Below are 26,443 nucleotides of genomic sequence, written 5' to 3' on the forward strand. Positions count from 1 at the left end.
CATTTTTTTTGAAACAGAAACGAAAGAAACCGTGAGGAAGAGAGAAAGGAGAGTTTTCATCGACGAATGAGAAAAAGAAAAAGAGGAAAAAAGAGAAGTTACAATATACTACGATTGGGGTTTTCTCACGATAAAATTCTGATATTTAATTATTTAATTTTTACCATTATATTTTTGCTTGTAGTATCTTTAATATTACATATTTAATTGCATAAGTTATGAGAAAATTATTTTTGGTGCTTTTGCTGTTAGACAGATTCTTATTGAATCTTAATTTTTCCAACAAAAAATACATAAATTACGGTGATTTACCTCTATTTTCTTATAAATTTAATATTATTCTTTAACACTGAGAAGGGTAATAAATTTACAAAATTGTACATAAAATCAATAATCTACCGATTTATGCACAAAAATAAAAATACTCAATAGCCTGACATAATTTATATACATAAAGTAAACACCAAAAATTTTAGATCGGATAAATTAATTTTTAACAAATTGTTGTTCTCTAGAACTTTTAAAAATTATTCTCACCGAACAGATTATTTTTCTGTTGTTCTCAATTAAAATTTTAATATACTTATTGGACAAATAAATTTTTAATAAATGTTATTATAAGTTAATTAAGTTTCCAAAAATGATGCTCTAAAATTAGATTTTTTTCAAATAAACGACGAAAGGGCGAATATGTTCGATGAAAGTAATTCACGAAGTTTTAAAAAAAAAATAAAAATTTGTTAAAAACCAAAGCATCCGATTTGCAATTCTTTAAGAATCAATTTAAGTGTTTATTTATATAATAAATAACCAAAAACCTAACACATTAAATTTTATTGAATAAAAATAAAACAAAATATATAACACATTACTATGAATAGGTAACATTCTTATAGAAAAGTAACATTCATAAATTTATATTTTGTTTAAAAATGAAGCATTACGACAATAATTTTCATGTATATATATAAATGAAATGCATTATGATTTGTTTTTCATTTGAACAATTTTTACGTGTTTCATTTAAATTATGTATTAGCGTTTAATATTTTGTTATTATAAATTTATGAATGTATTCTTTAGGAATGTTTTTTATGATATATATTCTTATAGTTTGTTTAAAAATAAAGCATTAGGATAAGTGTATAATCTGTGCAATTTCAAAACTATAATATAATCTTCCGCGAAATTTGCGTCTAATAAAGTGGTTTGGCCATCAGATATCTTCAACCTGTGCAGTGCACGAATCTTCTGGTGTTGGTATGTGTAATAAGTTGATATTCGAGCCAACAGCCCTTCTCCTTTAACTCTCCAGTACTTTACCCTAATTCTAGCTCTTTGCTGCCGCAGCACCACCGTACAGTGGGGATCTCGTTGTTCGATCAGAGAGAGTGATGGCGGAATTGGATGCTGCTGAGCCAACAAAAACGAAAAACGGAGCAGGTTGAAATGGCGGAGGAAGCGTGCCTTTGCCTTTTTACTTATGAAGAGTTGTTCGTTATCAAACTAAGCAATTTAAAGAAACAAGAAGATGATGTCAAAGATTGGACTTGTTTGCTTCCACCACCAAAGATCGAGTTCTCTTTGCAACTTCCAGAGCCTGATTTGTGTCCTTTCGAGTTCGACTCCAAGATCTATATGGCGGTGTCCAGCTCACCGCCTCTAAATCTCGGAAGGAAACCCGGCTGCTGGCGAATCTACGAATTCAAATTTGAGGAGCGCAGAATTGAGCTTGCGGAATCACTGGATGGTGTACCCGCCCCTCTTTTCCGGTCATCCATCGCAAACACCCCAGGCTCAGGCGATGTTTACTTCTATATAAATCCACTGGTCATAGATTCTGGATTTTACGTTCTTTGCCCTGATTCTAGGGTTTGGAAACAGTTAAACCCTCCTCCGGACTACTGCCAGTGCCCGCGAGATACCTACTTTGCCATGTTCGTCCTCCACAACACCGTCTTTCTTTCATCGTTCACGGGGAGGGGGACAGACTCCTATTTGGCCCACTTTGACCCCATAAAAGAGACTTGGACGGTTGAGCCCGACTCTGATAACAATCTTTCGAAATTCATAAATGCTAGGTACAATCATGGTCTTGAAACTGGCTCCTGTCGTGCTACTTATCCCCCACAAATTTCTGTGCCCCTTCTGGGTCTCGGCAGCAACTACACCGTTTGCCTTGCCCATGATAAGTATGTGGATGGACCTCCTCTTAACACACCTTTGGAGAAGGTGTTTGCCATTTTGGTTAACCACCAGAATGGCCGCGTCGCATTATATCAATACCTTGATGTGTTTTTTGAGGGTTTCCAACCTTGGATGACAGATAGGGCCAGAGTCAATCTTGTTGACCTTGGCAACGGGAAGGTGTGTGCAATACTCTCTGATGAACTATTGGATTCGGGATCCGAATCATTGGCGTTCTGCTTCTCAGTTTTCACTCTGTCCCTGTTGGAGGACTTTGCAGCATTACAACTTGACAGTGGGGCTCCTCCCATGGAGCGAGATTTCTTAAAAGTGACTGTCCATAGGAAGTGTGTCTACATCATGAAGAACTGGAACCCTTCTAATTATATGCGCCACGTCTTTGTTTGGCCACCTACCAAGGGTCGAAGATTTTACCATAGCACAGGGTAATATAGTAACTTTTCTTGTTATTTCCTGTGGCTTTTTATCGTCGTTTTTAATAGGATTATGAATGAACAATGAATTAAATATTAATGTCTTTGAAGATTATGATCTTACTTGAATTGTGTCTATATTCTCTTTAGCTTAAAATCATCTATGCTTTTTGAAATATTTGCACTATTGCTGTTGGCATTCACTCGTCTTAGTGAATTTCGAATAAGTGACCTCAGAAATAAGTGATGACATCTTGCTTATGCTTTTTGAGATATCATGGTTTCATTCTATGTTGTTAACATAAATAAGTGATGACCCTACTTGAATTAACAAGTCATTGTTTTTTCTGGGATTTTGGATAAATTCTATTTTACTTTTCTACCATGCCCTTGATTGGTTGTTATGATTTGATTTCAAGATAAGGTAGCATTGCAACTTATCAAGTTATCATGTCTCTCTTTCATTTTCAGTTAACATCTATGTATTCGGATATGTAGAACCTTTTAGATTTCAATTTAGAACTTGGGAAATATATTTACTTTACAAAATTTATTAGCATTGTTGCGTGCACGGATTTATTGAGTTAATTTCGTCAATTGAATGTTACTAGATCAAAAGTAAAAATAATCGTTGTGAAGTTTGGTGATGTACCGAATTTGCTTAGTGAAAAACTTAAGTTGATTCACCTTGTTTGGGTATACCATACCCACTAGTTTGGGCAAGTAAATTCTTGTCTGCAAATATTTTATATAACACTTTTAAGGTCCACATAGTATATCAAATTTCTAAATTGCTTTCAGAATTTTAATGGCATAAGTAAAATTTTCTAAGATTCTTTCCATGGTCGCCTCAGTCATCGCTACCAAGGTTGGCGTCACTCGCAGTTTCAAAACTGTCGGAGGCGGCGTTGCTGCAGGGATTTGTGTTTCGATCTAGTATGCTATTCTCTTCTCATTTCTTCCGTAAAATCATAGTTTTTTTTTCTTCTTTAAATTCAACATTTTAAATTATTAACTTAAAATTAACTGACTAAGAAAAAAATTCTACATTTTGATATTCTTATTCATGTTAATTTATGAATGATCAACTCTCGAGGCTTTCTATTTCAAAATACATAATGCATTTTAAATAATTAATTGAATTTATAGTTCTGATAGGATTAGTATTGATCCCATAAGCTGATTAGAGAATTATACTATAAATAGAAATATGATATAATAATATGAGATATGCACGATGTAATAGGAATTCTATTTTCTCTCTTGGCTTTAATTTTAGGGATTTCTTTTCTATTCTCTCTAATTTTCTATCTAATTCTCTATTTTTTTGATAAAAATTCGTATCAAGTTCGCACATTATTTTTGAGTCATTTCCAACAACGTATGAATAAAGAAAAGAAATAATTTGAAATTTCGCATAAAGTTAGAATAACTCATTTGAAAAAGATTCATTTTAAAAATTAGGCTTGAATCATACTTGTAATGTTATCGTTATCAATTGATTACATTATTGATTAGACTAAAAAAGCAATAAATAAGAATGAAGTTGGAAATTAAATTCAAACCAAGTTTATAAATGGTTGGAGATTTATCTAATTGAAATTTTTATAGCCACTATTAAACAAAATAAGCTAATGTGGTCAATTTTGCTGTGGAGGGTTTCTATTAGTCTATATTCTTTCGAAGATAATCATTTCTAAAAATAAAATGATACATGCATACATATAGATTAAAATTTATATGGTGTAAAGAAATTTTTTACACGTCTAATTCATATATGATAATATACTACTCTATACAAATCCCCATACATAGCTAGGGGAGCAAAAAGTTAAGAACAAGTGGAAAACTTCTGCATGTAGACATCAACATTTAAGTTCCGATTCACCTGTCACCGGTCTCGTATGTGCAAAATGGATTTACTTTTCATCTTGCGTATTTCGCAAGTCATGATTGATGGAGTCGTTTTGGGTCAGGCTGATGTTCCAACCTATTCACTTTATCACATCTTGTAACAAACTGTTCAAGAGTTCTCTGTTTTGAAGAGCTATATGCTCAGTAGTAGTATGCTTTGCAGGGCTACTCTGGCTGATTATTCGACACAGCTAGCATGTTCTCATGGCCATCTAACATCTGATTTTTCAATAACAAATTCAGAATGGTTTCTCAAAAACGTCGAAGTAACCATCAAATACTAGTTTAGTATAAACCTTGACAAAATAGAATCATAAATCAGAATAGAAACCATGAAACTAAGCATTATGTACATTTTGCATTACATATGATAGTTCAAGGAGATGTAGAAATGTACCTGCCCCAAATTATCCAATTTGAACTGCACCACATTCCTAAGATGTAAAAATTTAGATCATCAATGCATAATAAATGTTAAGTCAATGCTATACCAAGCAACGAAAGACTGCAGAAGTAACAAAACTTACCATGTGATGTCATCAACCATATCATTTGCCAGCAAGTAGTATATATTTACTGAAGAGACCTGTAAACAAGAACTAACTAGTCAAAAAAACATAAGAAAGGATGTTGTCTTTGCTATTCAAAAATTTAGATACGAGAGTTCTTTCCATTTGAGATTATCTGTTTTCTTAATGTTGTCATGCAACTAGTAACAACTCTCTCCTTTCTACTTAATGAGCGTGAGAATACCTAGCCAATTCTATGAGCACAATTTTTTGCCTGAATTAGGTCACCTGGAGTCCTAGTTCTGCAAAGACACATGTGCTTGCAGCAGTTAAAGTTAATCCAACTCCTCCAGCTTTAATGGATAGCTGCATGATAAATGTCACATGAAATCATTATCTCAAGTCAAGATTATGTTTAGGGCTTCTTCATGTAAATCTTGTTAATCAGATTCTTTTGAGTAAATTTAAGAGATTCAGCCTCATCTTTTGATTTGGCATATAGAAGCTCAAGAACAGAAGCTCAACGAACAAGAAAAGAACAAAAGATTTATAACAAAGAGCTAAAACCCAGAAGACGATAAAGCAGAGAAGAGTCTATCAAATCTGAGAAGATTAGTCTGAAAAATAATGCACTAAACTATTAGGGTTATACATGAGAGAATAAAAGATAGGAAAAGGTTATGGTATGGCACTGTACGAAGCGGAATGTGATATTCTAGTTCGTTTTGACCATGAAGATATAAATTAAAATATATAAATGGTGCAGATTAATGTGATGTTGGTTTGAGTGGACACCAAAAAATAAGATTTATGAAAGATTTGCAACCGGTTGAAAAGTTGCCATGTATAATAAGTTAGTAAATATTTTTTATGTCCAGCTTAAACCAAAGGTGGGTCTCTGCTGGCATAAAATTTAGTTTAGCTGAGATGAAGGCGAGCCAATATTATATATTTTATGTTTGTTATATGAAATTATTATATATTTTATGATAAATTAATAGTAATGGATTCAAAAAATTTAAATTGTGAGAGTAAATATGTAGCATATAATAATAATAAAAAAATTGTATAAATATATTAAAATATATAAAAATAAATAACATAAAAATATTAAATATTGATATATTAATAAGTAATAGCGTAGTTATCAAGTTAACTTTTTATAAATTAAATATATAATAAAAAGTTGAGTAAAAAAACTCAAGGATATATATAAACTTTAACTAAATAAATTCATTAATTTATAATGCTATAGTAATGTTTTGTTTTTTATTAAATTGATTTAATATTTATTTTTATCTTATACTTTTAGATATAAATTAGAGTTTAATTTTAATGTATTGATGGTAAAATATTTTATATAATTATTCAATTGTCGGTTTGTTTGGATGATCATTCATACGATGAACGTAAAAAGTAGTTATGTTTTATGACATAATATTAGTAATTAAATGCACATGTAAATTTATTTATATCAAAATTTAATTTAAATATATATATAAAATAAAAAAATTAGCTAATTTGTATTTTAAGAAAATATGTTAAGAAAATAATAATAAAATATTTTTAAAATTTTTAATATATTTAATACATTAAAAATATAAAAAAATAACCTTTTAATAATTTTTTGTCAAACTTTCTTTTTGTTGGTGTTTTTAAAAGTAGCCTGTGACATAAGTTAGCAAAATTTTTAAAATATTAGTATTTTTATCCGTAATAATATTATGGGAATATAAATTTTTTAAAACTACGTTCACTTTGTTCTGATAGTATAGATTATGCATGGCACAAAAAATTTATAAAATCAAACTAATTTTACAAAAAAAATTGTAAGTTGACAAAAGTCTCTATCTAAAAAGACCAAGGTATCTATAAATAAAAAATAAATAATAATATTTTTAGTTATTATTTTTATATGAAAAAGTCTAATTTTTTATTAATAATTAATTTTAACATTTGTTATCTAAAATTTAAAATAATTTAACGTGTATACTTTTACATTTAATTAGGTGTTAACTGTTAAGTCTGTTGCACAAATAAAAATAATTAATTTTTATAATTTTTATTTAAAAATAATATTATTTTTCCTGTATATATAAAAATATAATTAGATATTAGCATAAAAAAATTATATGGATGTTATAAAATTAACTCAAAATTAATTTTTTTAAAACAATTGAATCTTGATTCTAAATTTTAATTATAACATTAGTATTCTCTCCAAATTATATGTATAAATATTTGAAAGAAGGGAAATGAAAATATAAATTAGAAAGATAAGCGGTGAAAATTTAAAACTAAATAAAAACTATGTATATAATAACAATAATAATATTTTTTATTTAAATTATATTATTTTGTTAATTTTTTTTCTATAGAAGAGAAAGATAGAAAAAATAGAGAATGAGAGAAAAGAGAGAAAGATAAAAATGAAGAATAAGAGTGAGAGTTTGTTAATTTTAGAAGAAAAAAATTTATTTTAATTGTAAAAAAATATCAAATGACATATTTTGATTTGTTAAATTACTAATATAAAATATAAATTATATATAGAGTAAAAATAGTAGAGAGAAATAAAAAAAAAATAGAGAGAGGTAGATGAGAGAATTTAGGAAGGAAGATTATTAATTTTGAAAAAAATATTTTCTCTCAATTTTAATAAGAGAGTGTCATGTGACACATTTGATTATTAAATTAGATAGTAATATAAGATACATAATGTAGGTATATTTTGATTTCAATTTTAATTTTAATGCAATTAAAGAATGTCATGTTGCACATTTTGATTGTCAAATTAGTAATTAGTCATTGATATTGATAATAATATATAAAATAAATAGAGTGGTTGGAGGAATGAGGAAATAGAAAAAGGAAGAGGGAGGAGAGGAAAACTCTTTAATTTTGGAGGGAAAGATTTGATTTCAATTGTAATGAGAGAGTGACATGTAGCACATTTTGATTGTAAAATTAGTAATAAGGAGGAGAGAAAATTTCTTTAATTTTAAAAGGAAAGATTTCATCTCAATTACAATGAGAGAGTGATACGTGGCACATTTTGGTTGTAAAATTAGTAAAGAAGAGAGGAAAATTCCTTAATTTTGGAAAAAAAGATTTGATTCCAATTGCAATAAAAAAGTGACATGTATGTGACACATTTTAGTTATAAAATTAGAAATAGATAATAGATTTTGACAAAAAATTTAATAGATAATTTTTTTAATATGAAAATAAATATAATTTAATATATATATATATATACTTTTACATATTTTTTAAAAATATTAGTAGGAGCACTTACCCCAGTCTTTAAGGTAAATCCGTCATGTGAATTAAGTTAATAATATTAGTTTTTTTTTTTTTTGGGGAGCGAGGTTAATAATATTAGTTAAAACTATGTAAAATAAGTCTTTCTAAAATGAAAAATGTTGTGTGTTATAGGAGCATAAAACTTAAGAAATAAGAATCCACAAAATAACAAAGCTTTGAGGAAATTAAATAAAGGATGACTATTGTAATATATATAATAGAATTTACATTAACATGGTTTATTTTAATTTTGAAATACACAATATCATAATATTAGTTATAGAGAAAGAGAAAGGCTTGGAGGTCCTGACCACTCTATTAAATATAAAAATTTGCTTAACATTGATATGTTTAATGTTTCGCAAGCAAGGTTAATTTAGTCTTTTTCCAATTACTAGCAGACAAATTAGTATCAGACTACGTATTCGTACACAAAACACTATATTCTACTATTTCATAGTGGAATATGTGATAATTTTCCTAAAAGATAAGTCATATCTCTCTTTTCTAATATACAGAGCTGATACACTAGCTAAAAATAGAAAATTACTTCTAATCCCTTCTAGTTATTCTACTTTTTCTTTTATATCCTTAATACCCCCTTCAAACTCAAGTTGTGTCAAGTAACGACTCTAAGTTTGGTCTTAAGTCTTTCAAACGATGAGGTTGAAAGGGGTTTGGTAAGTATATCAGCTATCTGCTCAATCCCTGGTGTGTGGACAATTTGTAGTTGCTTTGAATTGACTTTGTCTCTGACGAATTGAATGTCCAATTGAAAATGCTTTATCTTATCATGTAATACTGGATTGGCTGTCAAAAATACAGTGCTTAAATTGTCACAGTAAATAGCTGGAACTGTAGGTACTTCAATCTGTAACTCCAAAAGAAGGTTCCTAATCTAGACAAGTTCAGCCTCACATGCAGCAAGACTCCAAAACTCAGCTTCAGTAGAGGACATGCTAATAGTATTTTGCTTCCTACATGACCATGAGATTAGATTAGTACCTAAGAACACATAATAACCAGAGACTAACCTTTGATTCCCAAGTCTGCTGCCTAATCCGAATCAGAGAATCCATACATCCTGTAATCTGTACATTTGTGATAAACTAAGCCATGATGTTTAGTTCTTTGAAGGTATCGCAAGATTCTTTTTACTGCTTTCTAGTGAGTCAATAGTGGTGAGTGCATAAATTGGCTGACTTTACTAACAGTATAGCTCAAATCTGGTCTTATTATGGTAATATATTGGAGTGTGCCAACAACAGACCTAAATAATTTAGGATCCTCAACTCATTCTGACCCTGTAGACAAAAAGTTGTAAAGCATAAATCACAGGGGTAGGCATAGCACTTGCCTCACTCATGCCTAATTTTAAAAGTAAATCAGTTATATATTTAGTCTGTGATAAGTGGAGTGGACCAATGTTTTTCCTGTGACCCTCAATACCCAAAAAATATGAAAGTGGTCTCAAATCTTTCAATGTAAAAGTGTTGTGCAACTTAAGAATCATATTGTCAATTTCAACAGTATTATTACTAGTTATAATAATGTCATCAACATAGCATAAGAGGTAAATTAGATAATTTGAACCACATTTAATAAACAAACTGATATCAGATTTTGTACTTTGAAAACCAAAAGATTGTAGTGTGGTACTAAGCTTTAGAAATCACTCTCTTGGTACTTGTTTGAGACCATAAAGAGATTTATTGAGTTTGCATACATGAGTAGCAGCATCTTGTTCAAAACCAAACGATTGTGACATATAGATAGTTTCATTCAAGTTTCCATTTAAAAAAACAATGTTAAATCTAGTTGTCTAATTGCCCAGAGTGTTTGGAAAGAGTAATACTTAACACTAATCTAATTATTGTTGGTCTAATAACTGGGCTATAGACCTGTTTAAAGTCAAAACCTTCAGATTGGTGATACTCTTGGGCTACTAATCTCGCTTTGTATTTCTGAACAGTACCATCAGGGAGCGTTTTGATGGTAAATATCCATTTGCTTCCTATCACTTTACAATGCTGAGGTTTAGGAACTAATATCCACGTGTTTATTCTTTGCAATGCATCAAATTCTTCTTGCATAGCTTATTTTTATTGGGGGATGGTTAAGGCTATGGAGATTTTGGTGGATTTTCTAAAGAAGTTGTGACAGATTTAGAAATTACATATAATTTTAGTTTAGAGTGACCAGTCTTAGATCTAGTCATCATGGGATGAGTATTGTGAGGAGGAGAAAGGTGATGATTAGAAGAGGAAGGAGTGAAATTATTAACAGTATTCAAATTAGTAACTAGACAGATCGGGATCACCACATTTCTTCGGTATAGCACCCATCAAAGCGGAGATTAAGCTACCCAAAGGAATAGTTTCTAGATCATAAATCTTCTCCTTGTTCATGCACAAATTTTTTAGAAACTTAGCATACTTTGGAACTTGGCGAATAGTATAAAAAAGTGGAATAGTTACCTGGACCTTTTTGAAGATATCCACCATATTGGGATCTAGCTCCACTTGCTTTTTGGTCCTCCTAGCTAAGTGTGGAAAAGGAATTGGAATAGCCTCCTTCAAAACATTTTCTTCCTTAGAAACTCCATCCCTTGGTTGAGCAACTTCTTCTTCAACCGCCTCTTGTACCTTATCCTTATCTTCAACATCTTCTATCTCAACAACATCTTCATCTTAAGTGACTTCTCTTGAGCTTGACTCCTTGAGACTCCTCTCTTACAATGTAGTATCGGACCTCAAAGTGATGGCATTGATTCCATCCTTGGGATTAGGTAAGGATTGAGAGGAAAGTACACTAGAGCTTGAAGTTTGGGTAATGGAGGTAGAGGGTGGGGGCATACGGGATATAAGGTCTTGGAGGGCAGAGGTAAAACCAGTGAGGGTAGAGTTAAGTGTGTTTTGAAGCTCCTTTCGTCCTTGAAGAATAGTGTGAAGGGTATCATCTGCGGAAGCTTGGTTGGAGGAAGAAGAAGGGTAAGTAATTTGGGGGACTTCTGGTTGGGTGATTTGAGGCACTTGTGCTTGCCTTTGGTGAGGTGGTTAGTATCTTTGACCTTGATTTTGTTGTTGGTAAGGAGGGTTTTGTTGATACCAGTTTTGTTGGTAGTTATTGTTCCACCTTTGGTTTGCATCATTGTCTCTTTCTCCTTGGTTGTAGTTGTCTCTCCATCCTTGATTATAGTTACCTCCTTGTTGATAATATCCTTGATTTGGACGGTTGTAATAAGCATTGGTGGCTGTCAAGGTATTGTTCTCTTGGAGATTTGGACATTCATCGGTATAGTAAGAGTAACAAGCACAAATTCCACACACTCTTTGAGGAACTATCTGTTGGCATTCTTCTTGTGGAGGAGGTGGAGGTTGTTGTTGATTGAGATGGAGTTGCTTGAGGATATTGGTCATCTCTCCCAAAGTCTTGGTGAGGGTGAACTCACAACTAGAAGAAACTTCCGCAATGGCCTTAGGATGATTATTCCTTTACTTTGCATGTTGGGTAGATTCGGCTAAATCGGTGATAAGTTGCCACGCTTCCTCAGCCGTTTTGTACTTTGTCAAAGAGCCATTACTCGAAGCATCCAAAAGGACCTTATCTTGAGGCTTCATGTCTTGGCAAAAGTAGCTAATTAACACCAACTCGTCAATCATGTGGTGAGGGCACGAATCAAGGAGCTTCCTAAAACGTTCCCAATACTCAAAGAGAGTTTCCAATTCACCTTGAATGATGCAAGAGATTTTCTTCCTCAACTTATCCGTGACCTACGGTGGAAATAACTTATCCAAAAATTCCCTTTTAAGCAAATCCTAATTAGTGACAATATTTTCGGGTTGAGCAAGTACCTTGAAAGTTTCTAAGATGTTTTATAGGATCTTGAGTGGGTAAACCGTGAAATTTAGGAAGTAGATTGATCATCCCAGCCTTGAGTTCAAAATCGGCATTAAATCTGGATAATGCACTTGAAGTGGTTGGAGAGTAAAATACGGAGCTCCTGCTTCTTTAAGAGTAACTCTTCTAGGAGCGGCCATAGTATCGGTACCTAAATCAACGGAAGAGATGTTAATAGAATCAGTGGAAGAGGAGTTGGTTTCTTCCTCAAATAACGCTTCGGATTCAACCTCGGGTAAGATTGGTGAATTGGCAGAAACCTCTTCACCACCTTCAGAGGCTAACTGACGCCGAACTCGCCTAACGTGTGACATAGTTTTTTCAATTCCGGGATCAAATGGGGCTAAGTTCGGATCCGACAATGAACACGTTATTCAATAAAAGAAACATAGAGCTCGTGGCAACAAGATATATTAAGCAAAATAACTAATAAATACTACTAATAACCAACTAGCACACAAACAAAAGATGTAATTATTCAAATATGAGCATATTTACACCAACAAATAACATGGCACACATATACAACTTCCAGAAAATGGCGCCAAAACTTGATAGCGGATAAATGTCGGTCAAGAATTACCAAAAAGGATTTTTCCAAATCAACGTCGCAAAGTATAGTCTCAACCGACGAGATTTCTGCTAATCAAAGTTAAAATGTGTGTCACAAATAAAATCAATAACCAGGAGTAGAATCCCGGGTCATTTTCCCTAGGAGTTGACACAAGATGCACATTATTGGTTAGGATTTTCTGGAGATTTTCAAAGTTGAGAACAAGAGGAATAAATAACTAGAAATTAGAGCAATAGATAACTAGCAAGAGTTGACAATTAATCAATTTAAAAGGTCTTGGTTAGGGGTGAGAATCGAAATTTCTATCCTCATTGTCTTTCCCAAGTGTGATGGTAAAGGATCATTGCTCTCACTTAGTTATCCTCTAACAATTGAAGGAAAGTCAAGTGAACACAATTAATCTTAGCTCACAAGTCCTAGTCACTTCGTAGAGAGAGACTAGAGTTGGTGAGGTTCAAGCTAATTAGCAATCTTCAATTACCAATCAACACTTAGGTATAATAATTCAAGAGGTTTCAATTACTCAACCCCAAACCAAGCAAGAAAATCTACTCCATGATCATGGATGACATTTTCTCAAACACGTGGTGAGTAAAGATAAAAGACATGATAAAAGCGAGAAAATAACTCAATTCAAATTACCACTAACAATAACAAAACAAGCAATAATAAAGGATATGAAAATAACTCAATGCATTAACAAAATTCAAAGTTAACAAGATCCAAACTATGAGTTTAAGATAACCAAATTGACAAGAGTAGTAAGGGAATTAAAGAAGAAAACTATAAAGAAAATCACTAGAAATGAATGTGGCAATAGTTTCTCTCAAGATCCAATTGAAAGTAGCTAAAAAAACCAAAAATCCTAGAGAGAAGTAAGTGATTCTCTCTCTAGAATTCCCAACTCATTCAAAACTAAAGTGTAAGTCTAAGTGTAAGTGTGTGTCCCAGCTCCATCCCCAGCGTATTGTCTTCATTTTCGAGCTTAAAACTGGGCCAAAATCAGCTCAGAAATTATCCCCAGTGTATTCCCTTTATTGTAGCACGTGACGCTCGTCACGCGTACGCATTAGCCACGCATAAGCATCGCTTGGACGAAGCTTCTGGTCACGCGTACGCATCAGCCATGTGTACGCATCAGAGGACGAGGCTCCTGGTCACGCGCACGTTTCAGCCACGCGTACCCATCGAAACCGGCTACTCTAATCTTGAATTTCTTGTGTTCCTTCCACTTTAACATGCTTCCTCTCCATCCTCCATGCTATTCCATCCTTATAACCCTGATATCACTCAACAAACGCATCACGACATCGAATGGTAATACAAGAGGGTTAAAAATTAGTAATTTAATTAAAGGCCTAAAAAGCATATTTTTAGTCATAGTACAAAATTTGGAAGGAAACTTAAAAACATGCAAATTATATGGATAAGTATAAGTAAAGTTGATAAAATCCATTCGATTTGATCCAAAATAAGCCATAAAATAGTAGTTCATCAGTAACCTACATAAAAATAAAAAATATAAAAAATTAAGCTAAATACTACCTTAAAAGATTAAAAAGTAATATAATGATTAAAAAAGAACTATAAGATGATAATTTTACTAAATTATTATATGATAATATTAGAAGTTATCTAATATGTCAAGTGTTCATTGTATTATTATTTGTTTTTTTTATACATTACAAATAAATTAATAAATAGATAGATAGATAGATTTATTTTCATAAAATAAAATTTATTCTCCAAATAAGATATGCAATATTCTAATTTAAACCATTGATATGAATTAATATTTTTTTGTAGAATTAGATAATTTAATATATGAAATTACGAGATTATTGTTAGATTGATTATATAGATGTTATTCTTGATGGTAGTATAAATGTAAGTTTAAGATAGATAAGTGTTGTTTTTTCTATATTATTGTTATAGATGACATGGTAATTTATATAAAATATAAAAATTTATATATCATTCATTGACTTTAACATTATTTTAAAATCTCTTTTAATATATTATATATAATAGATTTAAACGTGGCCAGATAAAATACCAATTAACATATTGTAACAATGGGCACATATTGAAACTTTTAAAAGGATTATTTGGCACATTATTAAAAAGCACAATTATGTTATTACGAGAAAAATACTACAAAACTACATAAGAATATTGAAGTTCGTTAATCCCAACAAATTTTAAAAAGGAAAAAGACAAATCTGAAACTGGCGATAATGACAAATTAAAATATGTGGAGTGCATGGGAGACCTATGCTGTACTGCTAGACTGCTAGGTACGAGCATGAAAGCACAATGCATGTTAGGACACTACGATTGCTTAGTGCAACCACAAATAAGCGCACGTACCATTTCCTCTTAACCAAATATGCAAATTTAAACAAACTATACTAAGTATATAGAGTTGGAAAAGTTTAAATTTAGACAACCCTAAGGGAAGAAGTAACAACTAGTGTGTGTGTGTATATATAGTCGCGTAGTTAGTAGTACATATACAAGAAATTGTTACACTGCTTGGGTTGATGGGGCCATAGTTGTGTGTCATGCAATGGCATAACATTTCATATTTTGACTATTTGGCTCTTTAGGTAAACTGTATAGTAGCTGCAATTCAATACACACAAGATTTATCAGGATGTTTTATATGAATCAAGAATATGTGAATTTTATCTAACAAATCCTACAAACCAAGAATATATGAATTTACAATCAATTATACTCAAACCAATAAAAATTTGACAATATATTCTTATTAGTTTACAAACCCTAAAAGCACATTCTAGTTCTTCTATGTATGCTATATATGGCAATACCGCTATACACACTTATTTTATGAGGTGCGGAGAATCCGACATACAACAATATTGAGTACATAATTTTGGTGGCTTTGCAAGTGCATATAAATACCATCATCTCCTTTGGAAATTGAAGGATTTAATTGCAAAGGCAAATATTATTGCAAAAAATACGCAGAAGCCAGCAACCATAACAGCGGCAACGCACAAGAAATCATGCCTGTACCCAAACACCAATCTGAGTACTTGCGAAATAGCCATGGAATTCCCATTGGATAGCTTCACAGATTTTTCATCACCACCATACTGTGAAGTCAGGAGACCATAAAGACTCCAGGCTACAGGGTTTGCCCAGTAATACCATCTCCACCAAACAGGGATTCTCTGACAAAATCAAAGCATCATCCAGAAAAAAAAAGTTTTAAATGGATAATTTTAACCTAATGTATCAATTTTTTATTCATATGTGATATTTAGAGGAAAATCTAACATATGTTACAGTAAATGATAGTTACTGGGTGCTGGTTAATCAACAGAGAAAAACTATAATTATATTCCTCAAGATTTTCTTTATTAATTAAATCCTTGAAAGAATGCTACATCATCAAATCATTTTGTCCAAAGTTACAGTTTAATTACTTAAGATCTTGCCAAATAAAACAGAACTCAAATAAACAGAATAAATCAACTAAAGATTCAGGTTGAGGTTTCCATACCTTGTGAGGAATCATAAAACCACTGAAAAGGTTCCATAACATGTAAAATGGAGCAGCGATAATGGCAGCAACATTATGGTTTGGTGTGACAGCCGTTGTCATCATTCCATAGAAGGTAAAATACAGCATAGTAACATACATGAAGAACAAGTACCATATGAACCTATCAACACTCCAGACAAAGGAAGCCATAGAATAGAAAATTGTGGAGTATATCATAGCCTGTGCGAACACATAAGGAAACTCAATAATAACCTGCACATCAAAGAAGTACAACATATTAATCTACTTATTACAAAATAAATCTTTCTCATCTGAAATGTAAGATACCTGAGCAAAAGCAAATGGTAAGGCCGAATACATCCCAGCAGCTCTTTCTCTATATGAAACAAATCTTTCAACCGAAACAACAGGTTGAACGGCTGTGCCATTTGTTATGCCGATGAAGAGGATTGCAGAATACATGGATCCCATGGCATTGAATAGATCTTGCTGCATCTCTCTGAAAATGGTAAGGAAGAGTAAAATTAGCATATCAATGCCCAAAAATATTGAGAAAAAATGGTATATAGTAGTATTATTTAAAATCAAATATCCTTAGTGGAAAAAATAATGAAAAAGAAAAGGACCTTTTAGCACCAAATCTCCAGCATATTGTCCCAAGCATCAAGGAGATGATGACAGTGTAAAAGAAGCGAACAGCAGTGTAGTGTGGGTTACGCCAGTAAGATAGATTTTGCTTCCAAAGACAAGTTAGAAACTGATCAAAATATGACCGACAATACTTGGTTGGAAAATGCAACTCTTTTGAATTATTGCTCGGCCTGCTCAAGCTTTCAACCAATTCTTTATTATACCTTTACATGAGGAAAAAAGAAATGGTCTATTAGTTAGTATACAGAAACTGGTTATTTTGTAGTAATTTTAAATTTATACGTACTGGTATAAACTTGATCTTCGGTATATTTCTGCAAAGTCCACTCCCAAACGGTTTTCTTCTGTTGAAGAAGTAACCTCCAACATCCATGTTGCAGGGTTATATCCGGACCTGATCTTCGGAACCCCTTCCACTGCCTACAATCATAGATAAGTAATTGAGGATTGCTTCATCACCATTCATATATCACATAAATAAGTGAAAGTTAAGCATCAATTAGCTAACCTCGAAATAATTGATAAGTTCACTAGATTTAGGGCCAAGTGGACCAGCATATATGAGCTCTCCTCCACGCTTCATAAACAGAAGCTATAAAAGTAATTGGGTTTTTGTTAGATTACTGTGTCCAAGGCCGTGACACTAAGCTATAAAGTATAAACTATAAACTAACTGGAAAAAAGTATTTATATAACAGAAACTAGCATATGTTGCATGTAGAAAGGAGAATATATACCTCATCAAACGATTCGAATATGTCTATGCTAGGCTGATGGATTGTGCACACGATGGTTCGGCCAGTATTCACTATATTCCTAACAGTTCTCATTACAATGGCTGCAGCCCTGGCATCCAATCCAGAAGTGGGCTCATCCATGAAAACTATAGATGGGTTTGCAACCAGTTCAACTGCTATTGTTAATCTTTTTCGTTGTTCTGTTGACAAGCCATCAATTCCAGGTAGACCAACTAGTGCCCCTTTCAATGGAGTGAGCTCCACAAGCTCCATTACCTCCTCAACAAAGGCCTGGCATGCCAATCAAACTCTCCAAACTTAAACTTCAAAAGCAATAATGCATACTTTCAAAAATGAAATAGTAATGACAAGTTCATATGATTTTGGTTTCAAATAATGTAACTCTTTACCTTTTGTGTTTCAAAGTCAACATCTGAAGATAACCGGAGCCAAGCAGAGAACAATAATGACTCCCAGACAGTCAAGCAAGGGGAATGAACATCTGTCTGCTCACAATAACCAGAAATTCTTGCAAAACTGTCTTGCCTTTTGGGATAACCAGATATGTATATGTTCCCTTCTATAACACCTCCAGTTTTTCTTCCAGCCAAGACATCCATTAGCGTGGTTTTTCCAGCCCCACTTACTCCAACCAATGCTGTCAACACTCCAGGCCTAAAAGCTCCAGTAACATTAACAAGCAGCTGCAGCCTTTCTTCTTGTATCCCTTGTTGTTTCAATTCCTGAAGAAATAATTGATATCTTTTAGCCTGCCAGAAAAATAAAGAATACTTTTTTGGGGGCCATGGTGGATTTCTTTTTACGCACCAAAGGGACATCCACATAGTAATTGATATTGCTGAAAGCCATGGAAAGAGGTTGAAATGGGAGAACCATTCCTCTTTGTTTGAAATGCTTTCCTGGGATGATAATACAATAAAATGAATGTCACTTCCCAGCTGAATAGAAACGGGCAAAGAAAATATGTATAGACATTTTACAAACCACTGGATGCTGAATGCTGCAAGTATTCTCTCAACTCAACAATAACGCTTTCACCTTTCCTTCTCTTTTCTCTTTCTTGTAGCTCACTCTTTGAAACTACAGCTTGTTGTTTTCCCAAAGCTGAAGAAAATAAGGAGAACAAGATCTTAAATTGTCCTATTAAATATTAAACATTTAAACAATTAAGGGGACTACTATACAGAGGAATTTGTCTTACGATTAAGGTAAGCTAAGAAGATAGTAAATAATGTGTTGAACAAAATTGTATATCCAACCATTGCTCCAAGACCAATCCAATACCAATAGCTCTCTTGATACAAACTTCGCTGTTTCAACACTAGCTTACCCAAGGTATAGTTGGTGACCTGATTTTGCACTGTCTGTAATAAAGAAAAGACATAGTGAGTATATTACAGCATTAAACTGTTACATAGTTCTGAAAGTTATGATGAAAACGGTGTACAAGATTATAATTGAAGGTTATATATACCTTATCCCAGGAATGCCCAAGGAACTCATTTACAGAAGCCGAATTTTGTGCATACATTAAAGGAGAAATCCAAAAACCCCATATCCACCAACTTGGAATGCGATCTATCAAAAAATGAGAAGACTTCATAAAACATAGTTCAATAAATAAATCAAACTAGAAGAATGCAGAGTGCAATTCCTATATAACCTCTTGAAATGATGTATCCGCCAAGAGCCATCACAATCAACATGGCAAAGGATCCAAAAGTATTGGCCACTATCATGTTCCGCCCCAAGGATCCTATCAGACGAAATAGGCCTAGAGACATCTGGTGCAGAAAGAAATAAAGCAAGAATTGCCGAAAAAATCTGCAAATCAAGAAACACAAAAATGGCTCAAGAGAAACTTAAGAATACACAAAAGTCCAAAATTTCCCAAGGCGCAGTTAGAATTGAGAGTTACCTGATAACTGAAGGATCATATCCAATTGTATAGTAAGAGACAGCAACCCAGCAACCAGCTTCCATGAGAGAAGTTGGGATGCTAAGGAACCAAGAAGGGATTGTATATGCCCAGCTAGGATAGAAGTGCAAATCTCTATGCTTGTACAGAACTGGAAGCTTTGCAACCAACATTGACACCTCCGTAAAACCATTGAAGAGAATAATAACCATAGAAAAGTACAGTGAACCAAGATATAATCCCCCGTCGTCAATTGTATTATGGTGCATCGTTGTCCGGAAAAATACACTCATTGTAATTAAAGCAACCAAAAACAGCTGCAAAGAACAAATACAAGTCAATATCATCGTTATTCATGGGCTTCTGAAGGTGGTCGATTCAATAAAAATAAAATCTAAAACTTTTAACTATATAGGCTAAACACCGTACCTGAACAAATTTGAAAACATAAATGAATGAATTCCGTTTCATAAGAAGCTTCTGCCACTGGTAATTTGTCCTGAGAAGGTCAAGCCTCGTGGCGCCATAGGTACAAGTAGCCAAGGCTGCGGGATGATTGTAGCGTTTATCGAAAGGAGCACTTAGTTCCTCTGATAAGTTCTTTCCTTCGCGAAACAATGAAAACGCTTCGGCAAACTTGCCAACAGGTATGTACCGATAAGGCTGGTCGAGAACGGACCAGTACTGCTCCTGGTCCTTCTTTGACGTAACCTGTTAACAAAAAATGAGTCATCCTATTACTGATCTTACTAAAATAAAGAATCAAATATTGCCGCTCATTCTTTATGATCTAACATTGCTACCACTTACTTCTTGTAAGAAATCTGCTACATTCTTTCTCTCAGGACAAGTGAACCCCATCATTTTGAAAAATTCAAGAGCAGATTCACGAGGTCCTTGATAAACAATCTGACCCTCGCACAATAGAATGACATCATCAAACAATTCATAGGTCTCAGGAGCTGGTTGAAGAAGAGATATGATAGTGGTTGTATCAAGTGCACGGGTAGAATGTTTAAGATATCTAATGATTTGGTAAGTGGTTGCACTATCGAGGCCAGTTGATATCTCGTCCATGTACAGAACTCTTGCTGGACCAATTAGTAACTCTCCTGCAAATCTCACACACATCAATTGATTAGCATAGCACATACTAAAATATAAGGCAAATTATATGTCATTGTTATAATCAACCTGTTGTAAGTCGCTTCTTTTGTCCTCCTGAGATGCCCTTGAGCATTTCATCGCCCACCAATGTGTCTCCACATATGTCTAAACCTAATATCTTTGTGACAAATATCTTAGCACTTAGGAGTTTGGAAGACTTATAAAAATGTCAATATGATGTACTCTACAAATACTAAACTATTTCACAATTTGCATAATGAATACCTTTATGATGTACTCTACCACAAGATCTGTTTCCTGTCCTCCAAGAGCAATTGACTATAAAAGAAAATAGATTAGATTATTAGTTTGTGTAAGAAGTTTTCGTTCCCGAGAAACAGAGGAGAAAATACTTCCTGAAAAAGAGAAGGGAAAAAAATAATTAATGAAGAGTATACCTTCATGAAGATATCAAGATCAACATCTGGTTTTATTCCAGCACTCTTTTCTCTCCTAGCAAGCTCTAGCAGCATATCTGTTAACGCTCAAGACTTAGAATCGTTAGTATTTTCTAATAAATCAACTACTCAACGTAAATTGTTTATCATAACACATTACCAAATTTAAATCCGACGCCTTGACAGCGGCCTGCAAACTGGAGAGTTTCCCTCACGGTCATCTCTGCCACGTGCCAATCTTGTTGACTAACATAAGCAGACGTTCTTTGAGGAACAAACTCATTCAAACCATGTCCATTGTACGTAATGTTCCCTAACATCTGTGGACGACATAAGAACAAAAATGGGATGGTGACAAAAAGAAGAGAAGACAAAAATATAAGTCCAAAATGGAATGTAGACATAACTCCTACTAGTGTTTATTGACTTCGGTTATTATCAATTTCAAATTCCAAACAACCTTTTACTCCATTCACATGATGGTTCATGTTATCAAATTTAAACGAGACTCTAGCAGGATTCTATACTATTGTTCAATGTGAGTGTAATTGCAGCCTACTTAAGTAGTATACCTGTAAACCAGGTCCCAGCCTACCAGCAAGAGCTAATAGAAGTGTCGTTTTTCCAGAGCTTGGTGGACCCAACAACAGCGTTAGTCTGCAACAATGACAAAGCAATATCCTATCATATACATAACAAATTAATTTATTAATTGTTATTTTAAACAATCTTGCTAAGTCTATAATTTTTTTTAGGTAGAAACTCAGATGTAGTCGACTTCATGTGAAGTTGATAATTGAGAGCCGTTAGATGATTTGATTGATTTGACTAAATTTTTATCTAACGGCACCTGACAACCAATATTTTTTATTTTATTAATTAAAAAATAATTTAGATACATAATTAATTAATAACAATCGTATTTTAATTTAATTTATCAATATTTTTATTGTTTTTCAAATATGAAATTATCAATAAATTTTGAATAGAAAACTTTAGCCAGTGCTATTTAACACATGGATGATAAAACAAAACCAATATTTTTTCTATTGGTTAGTATGCATAAACTTTAATGTAATACAGGGACAATGATTCTACCAAAAGGATGTATTATTAGATACCCACAAAGAGAAAAAGGGAAAATAATTGATAGCAAATAAAAATTCGAAGGAAAATACTTAACGGGGATTGTGTGATGAAGTAATTTAGTTTTTTTTTTTAAATATTTATTGTCAATTGTAAAAGAGTGTTGCATAAGTATGTGTATTGCTATGTAAGTAATAAATACTTAAATTCATTACTTAAAAAAATATCTAAATATAAATTTAATTAAATAATTATATAAAATTTTTATATTATTAATACATCAAAATTAAACTTAATTAAACTTACGAAAAATTGAGAAGAAAAACTTTAAAAAATAATGATAGGCATTCTTCTATTTAAAAATATCCTACTTGGCCAATGCAAATCTATGAGCAATTAGACATAACCACATATTAAAATAGACACACAAAAAACACATTAAAACTTAAACTTAAAAAGTTTTAACAAAGGAGAAGAAATACTCTCTTCCCACCAATCATGTACTCATTAATTTCTTTTAAAAAAATTTAATCATCCATAATTTCCACCAAACCATTTAAAAGTGATCCTGCTAATAATTATATACATTATCTAACAAGTTTCGCATCCAACAAATCATGGACTATGGTAGCGTTCTAAAAGAAGGATACAGCTATCTATAATAGCAACTCTATTTTCCAATTTTGAAATCTTCCATGTTACATAAATTTGCTATCAACCATACTTGCACTTCTTCTTGTGGTTTTTAATAAGGCATTAAAACCAATATGAACCTAATAAAATACTAATATTAAGTGAATAATAACTTTGATCCCTGACCTTGAAGGCCTTATAATCCCACTAACATCGGCAAGAATGGTCAATTTGCTTCTCTTCCTTCTTAATATCCTCAGTTGCCGTAAAAAAGCCTAATAATAAATCAAATTAGAAAGTTATATCAACAAAAAAACCGTTAATTTAAGTCAATATAAGAGAAAAATACAGGAAATACTGTATATTACCTCACTCATATTGCAAATGAAATTGGAAATTGTAGGCAATGCTCTACTTCCTACATGGACAAAAGTCTCTACAGTTAAGTTTTGAAATCGAACTTCAATCTTTGGAAACTCCAAATCTACTCTGCAAACACACAAAAAAAAAGAAATTATTAGCTACATTGAAAGCAAAAACGAAAGATCTAGTCAAAATAAGTATACAACAAATCACAAACACTATTTCCAACTGCACATAGAAAAAACAGAGTAAAGACAATTTATTACCTACATCATTTTGTATTAACAATAATATAGACTTAATTATAATTAATTTTATAATAAGAATACACAAGTGTAACCATCTAACAAATGTTTTTTTTTTATATTTTTATTTTGAAAAATACTACTTCTGATTTCTGATATTTGAATTATAAGTTTACTAAATTCTACATTTTCCTTATGGATAGACAGAAAAGAAATTATTATTACGCGTCGAATCGGTTTCTCATTCGCTGAAAGAACGTCTCAGGATCGTCGTCAAGTGCATCGGCGAGCCTCTCGAGAAGGATCCGATGCTCCTGTGCGCCAAGGTCTGCGACGTCGACCTCCCTCTTATCGCCACCGAGATTCTTGAAGATCCCCCTCCGTGCTCGCCTGTAGGTAGGGAGCCTCTCAAGCGCGGCCCACCGCAGTGCCTCCTCATCCTCCCCTTCCTTCCGAAACGACGACGATCTCGCAAACGCATTATCTGCCGAGTTCCACATTGCGCCCCCTCAGCCACCTTCTTGGCAAGCTGGCAACTCACGAAACCCCTATCCGCCTAACAAACTCAAAGAAAATAGAATATAATAACAATAATAATATGAGATGTTGGTGGTGGTGTGAGGGTGGTTACTGGTTAGTTCAATGGTTGTGTCAGTGTGTGTGAGAGAGATGAAAAATGACGAAAAACTGAAGAAGGTGCAGCGATACAACTACTATTACTGCTATTACAAATGTAGATTAAGTGTTGTTTGGACAGGTAGTTGAGGTGTGCATTAAATGATAGAGACTTGAATATTTCTTCCCTCTCGACATATATTGAGGTTTTAGTTGGTGCACTGCGATAAAGAGCACAACACGCTGGTGTCTGTCTTTCTTTCTCTCTCTCACAGTTAGACCACCCCTCATTTAATAGCCGCGGGAAAGGATAAACAAAAAATAATTCAGAAAAATCAAAATCAAACACGAGCCTCTCGCACTGTGATTGTCACGCGCTCCCGCCAACTAACTACCCTCACGATAATGCTTTTTAATCCTTAACACTTTAAGACTAACACTACCTCTGAATTAAGATTTTAAAAATAAATAAATAAATTTGACTTTGATAAAAAGTTAAATGCATAACTATACCTGTATGTGTGTGGACTTGGAAATGGGTGTAAATACTAATGTGTTTTACACTTTCAGCCACAAATTTTAATATGAATTTTACTTTTTAATTAATTTACAAACAAGATGAAACCTATTCCTTTTAATTCTCAATATATGTGAAAAAAATATATTTAGTAATATTTTCAATAAGCGCCAGTTATTGGGGGAAAAAATTATATTCTAATACATTCTTAATGTGCCAAAATGAACACCTATTTGATGTACAAATAGTCATATATATGTAATTTTTTTCAGTGTTTGTAGAGCACGGTGGCCATTTAATGATATGATAAAGCTCGTTAGGCGTTGGCTTCCTGAGCCGAAAAAAACAACATGCATGTGGTACGAGTAGACTACAGCGAGGCAGAGAATTTACGATCTCATCCCTGTGGTGACCACGATCCAACGGTAGACATAGTGGGTTACTGTCCCCGTTTTGGGAAAAGGGCCATAACTTGAAAATGAAGTATGAAGCATTATTGTTTGTTTGTTGTAGTTGTGATGATTGAGGGGGCAAACGTTTTAGCAGAGTTTTTACGTTTGATTTTACTTGCAACTTAACTCCTTTTTCGGTTGTATTTTGGATTTAAGTGTTGTTGTGGGTTATATCTCCCTTTCTCTTTCTTTACTTTCATGCACAAAGCCAAAAATCATCAAATGCCAACACATGTAAAACGCTATCCTCTTCTATTTGTTCTAGGTTATATTGAAAGAGGTTCATGCACAAAATTTGGTGTAAAGAAAACATTTACATACATATTAAAATAATGTATAAGATATAAAAAATATACCTTGCAAAAAAAAATTCCACATATTGATTTCTCTTTTTTATCTTTGCACACTTGCAATATACATGGGAGTACAAATATCTTAACCTAAAACAAAGCTCATTTTACAATAATTATTTTAATTACTATAGTACAAAAATACTAAAAATTAATTGCTCACTTACATAAAATATATTAAAATATGAAATATACTTTAAAAATATATATATATAATTAATTTAATAGTTAAACTTTTAGTGTATATATAATATTTTTTATTATTTTAGTTTCTTATTGTTATCAGAAATGAAATTAGTTCTCTTTATGGGAATAATTTTTTTGTTTTAAGAGATAACAAGGTATTATAATCATGTGACATGTCACATGATAATACATGATAGGTCACATACATCATATAACATGTTGCTATCCAACCAACCAGACTAGGGAACAAAATTAAGTTTAAGAAACTAATTTAAATCAATACTATTTCATATGAAGTGATTCACTCAAATTCGTGTAACTATGGGTAACTCAACTAAATTAAAAATTGATCCGCTGTTAAGCCTAAAATGATTCTAAATTTTCAATTCTAGAAGACGTAGTTGGGTGTATCACAAATTCAAGTAGTTTGAGAATTGATCGCTATATAACCTAAAGCCTATATAGTTAGTTTGATGTGTCTCTAGCTTTACCTCCAAAACAAAAAGTTTCACAAAAATAATCAATCACAGCTCTATCGTCGCTGATGTTCCTTTAACACCAAAAAGACAAAAAAGAGTGGTTATAATAAATCATATTTAAGATGCTAATATAATTAGAACCATCCCACGATAATATTGGCCTCAGTCCATGTTAAAAATTAATGCCATGTAATATATGAGATCCCTTTTAGAAACATATCTCATCAAGTATATTCATTCATGCTTATAATTGTTTAACTTTTAAA

At 32.6% G+C, this 26,443-nt stretch overlaps 2 protein-coding genes and 1 long non-coding RNA gene across 3 annotated transcripts; 1 reads left to right on the forward strand and 2 right to left on the reverse strand.

Moving 5' to 3' along the window:
• The first annotated feature begins 1,001 nt into the window (after positions 1–1,001).
• LOC112708308 (uncharacterized) lies at positions 1,002–2,744 on the forward strand. Its single transcript, XM_025760493.3, has 2 exons — positions 1,002–1,260; positions 1,351–2,744. The coding sequence occupies exon 2, from the start codon at positions 1,408–1,410 to the stop codon at positions 2,635–2,637; it is 1,230 nt and encodes a 409-aa protein (XP_025616278.1). The 5' UTR covers positions 1,002–1,260; positions 1,351–1,407; the 3' UTR covers positions 2,638–2,744.
• A 1,573-nt stretch (positions 2,745–4,317) lies between these two features.
• LOC140184013 (uncharacterized) lies at positions 4,318–5,171 on the reverse strand. The gene is made up of 3 exons (XR_011880673.1): positions 5,063–5,171; positions 4,933–4,969; positions 4,318–4,754 (listed from the first exon to the last, which is right to left on the reverse strand). It is a non-coding gene; the product is annotated as an uncharacterized lncRNA (long non-coding RNA).
• A 10,300-nt stretch (positions 5,172–15,471) lies between these two features.
• Positions 15,472–24,480, reverse strand: LOC112708321 (ABC transporter G family member 32). Its single transcript, XM_025760500.3, has 24 exons — positions 23,804–24,480; positions 23,339–23,459; positions 23,157–23,245; positions 21,824–21,908; positions 21,412–21,571; positions 21,252–21,328; positions 21,079–21,132; positions 20,881–20,971; positions 20,497–20,798; positions 20,116–20,397; positions 19,687–20,003; positions 19,432–19,592; positions 19,243–19,346; positions 18,970–19,132; positions 18,753–18,872; positions 18,576–18,667; positions 18,158–18,490; positions 17,748–18,038; positions 17,519–17,602; positions 17,297–17,430; positions 16,986–17,213; positions 16,687–16,858; positions 16,357–16,611; positions 15,472–16,024 (listed from the first exon to the last, which is right to left on the reverse strand). Exons 1-24 carry the CDS (start codon positions 24,076–24,078, stop codon positions 15,755–15,757), a joined length of 4,260 nt encoding a protein of 1,419 aa, XP_025616285.1. The 5' UTR covers positions 24,079–24,480; the 3' UTR covers positions 15,472–15,754.
• Positions 24,481–26,443: the final 1,963 nt, after the last annotated feature.

The sequence above is a fragment of the Arachis hypogaea genome, chromosome 1 (assembly GCF_003086295.3).
Source record: "Arachis hypogaea cultivar Tifrunner chromosome 1, arahy.Tifrunner.gnm2.J5K5, whole genome shotgun sequence".
Taxonomy (NCBI): domain Eukaryota; kingdom Viridiplantae; phylum Streptophyta; class Magnoliopsida; order Fabales; family Fabaceae; genus Arachis; species Arachis hypogaea.

What these genes read in the sequence shown, in the direction of transcription:
- LOC112708308 (XM_025760493.3), top strand. Translation starts at nt 1,408, where the DNA reads ATGCTGCTGAGCCAACAAAAACGAAAAACGGAGCAGGTTGAAATGGCG.
- LOC112708321 (XM_025760500.3), bottom strand. Translation starts at nt 24,078, where the DNA reads ATGTGGAACTCGGCAGATAATGCGTTTGCGAGATCGTCGTCGTTTCGG. An exon ending in TTGGGCATTCCTGGGATAAG is followed by an intron (nt 19,133 to 19,242) that starts GTATATATAACC and finishes TCTTTATTACAG; the next exon opens with ACAGTGCAAAATCAGGTCAC. An exon ending in AACTTATCAATTATTTCGAG is followed by an intron (nt 17,431 to 17,518) that starts GTTAGCTAATTG and finishes CTATGATTGTAG; the next exon opens with GCAGTGGAAGGGGTTCCGAA.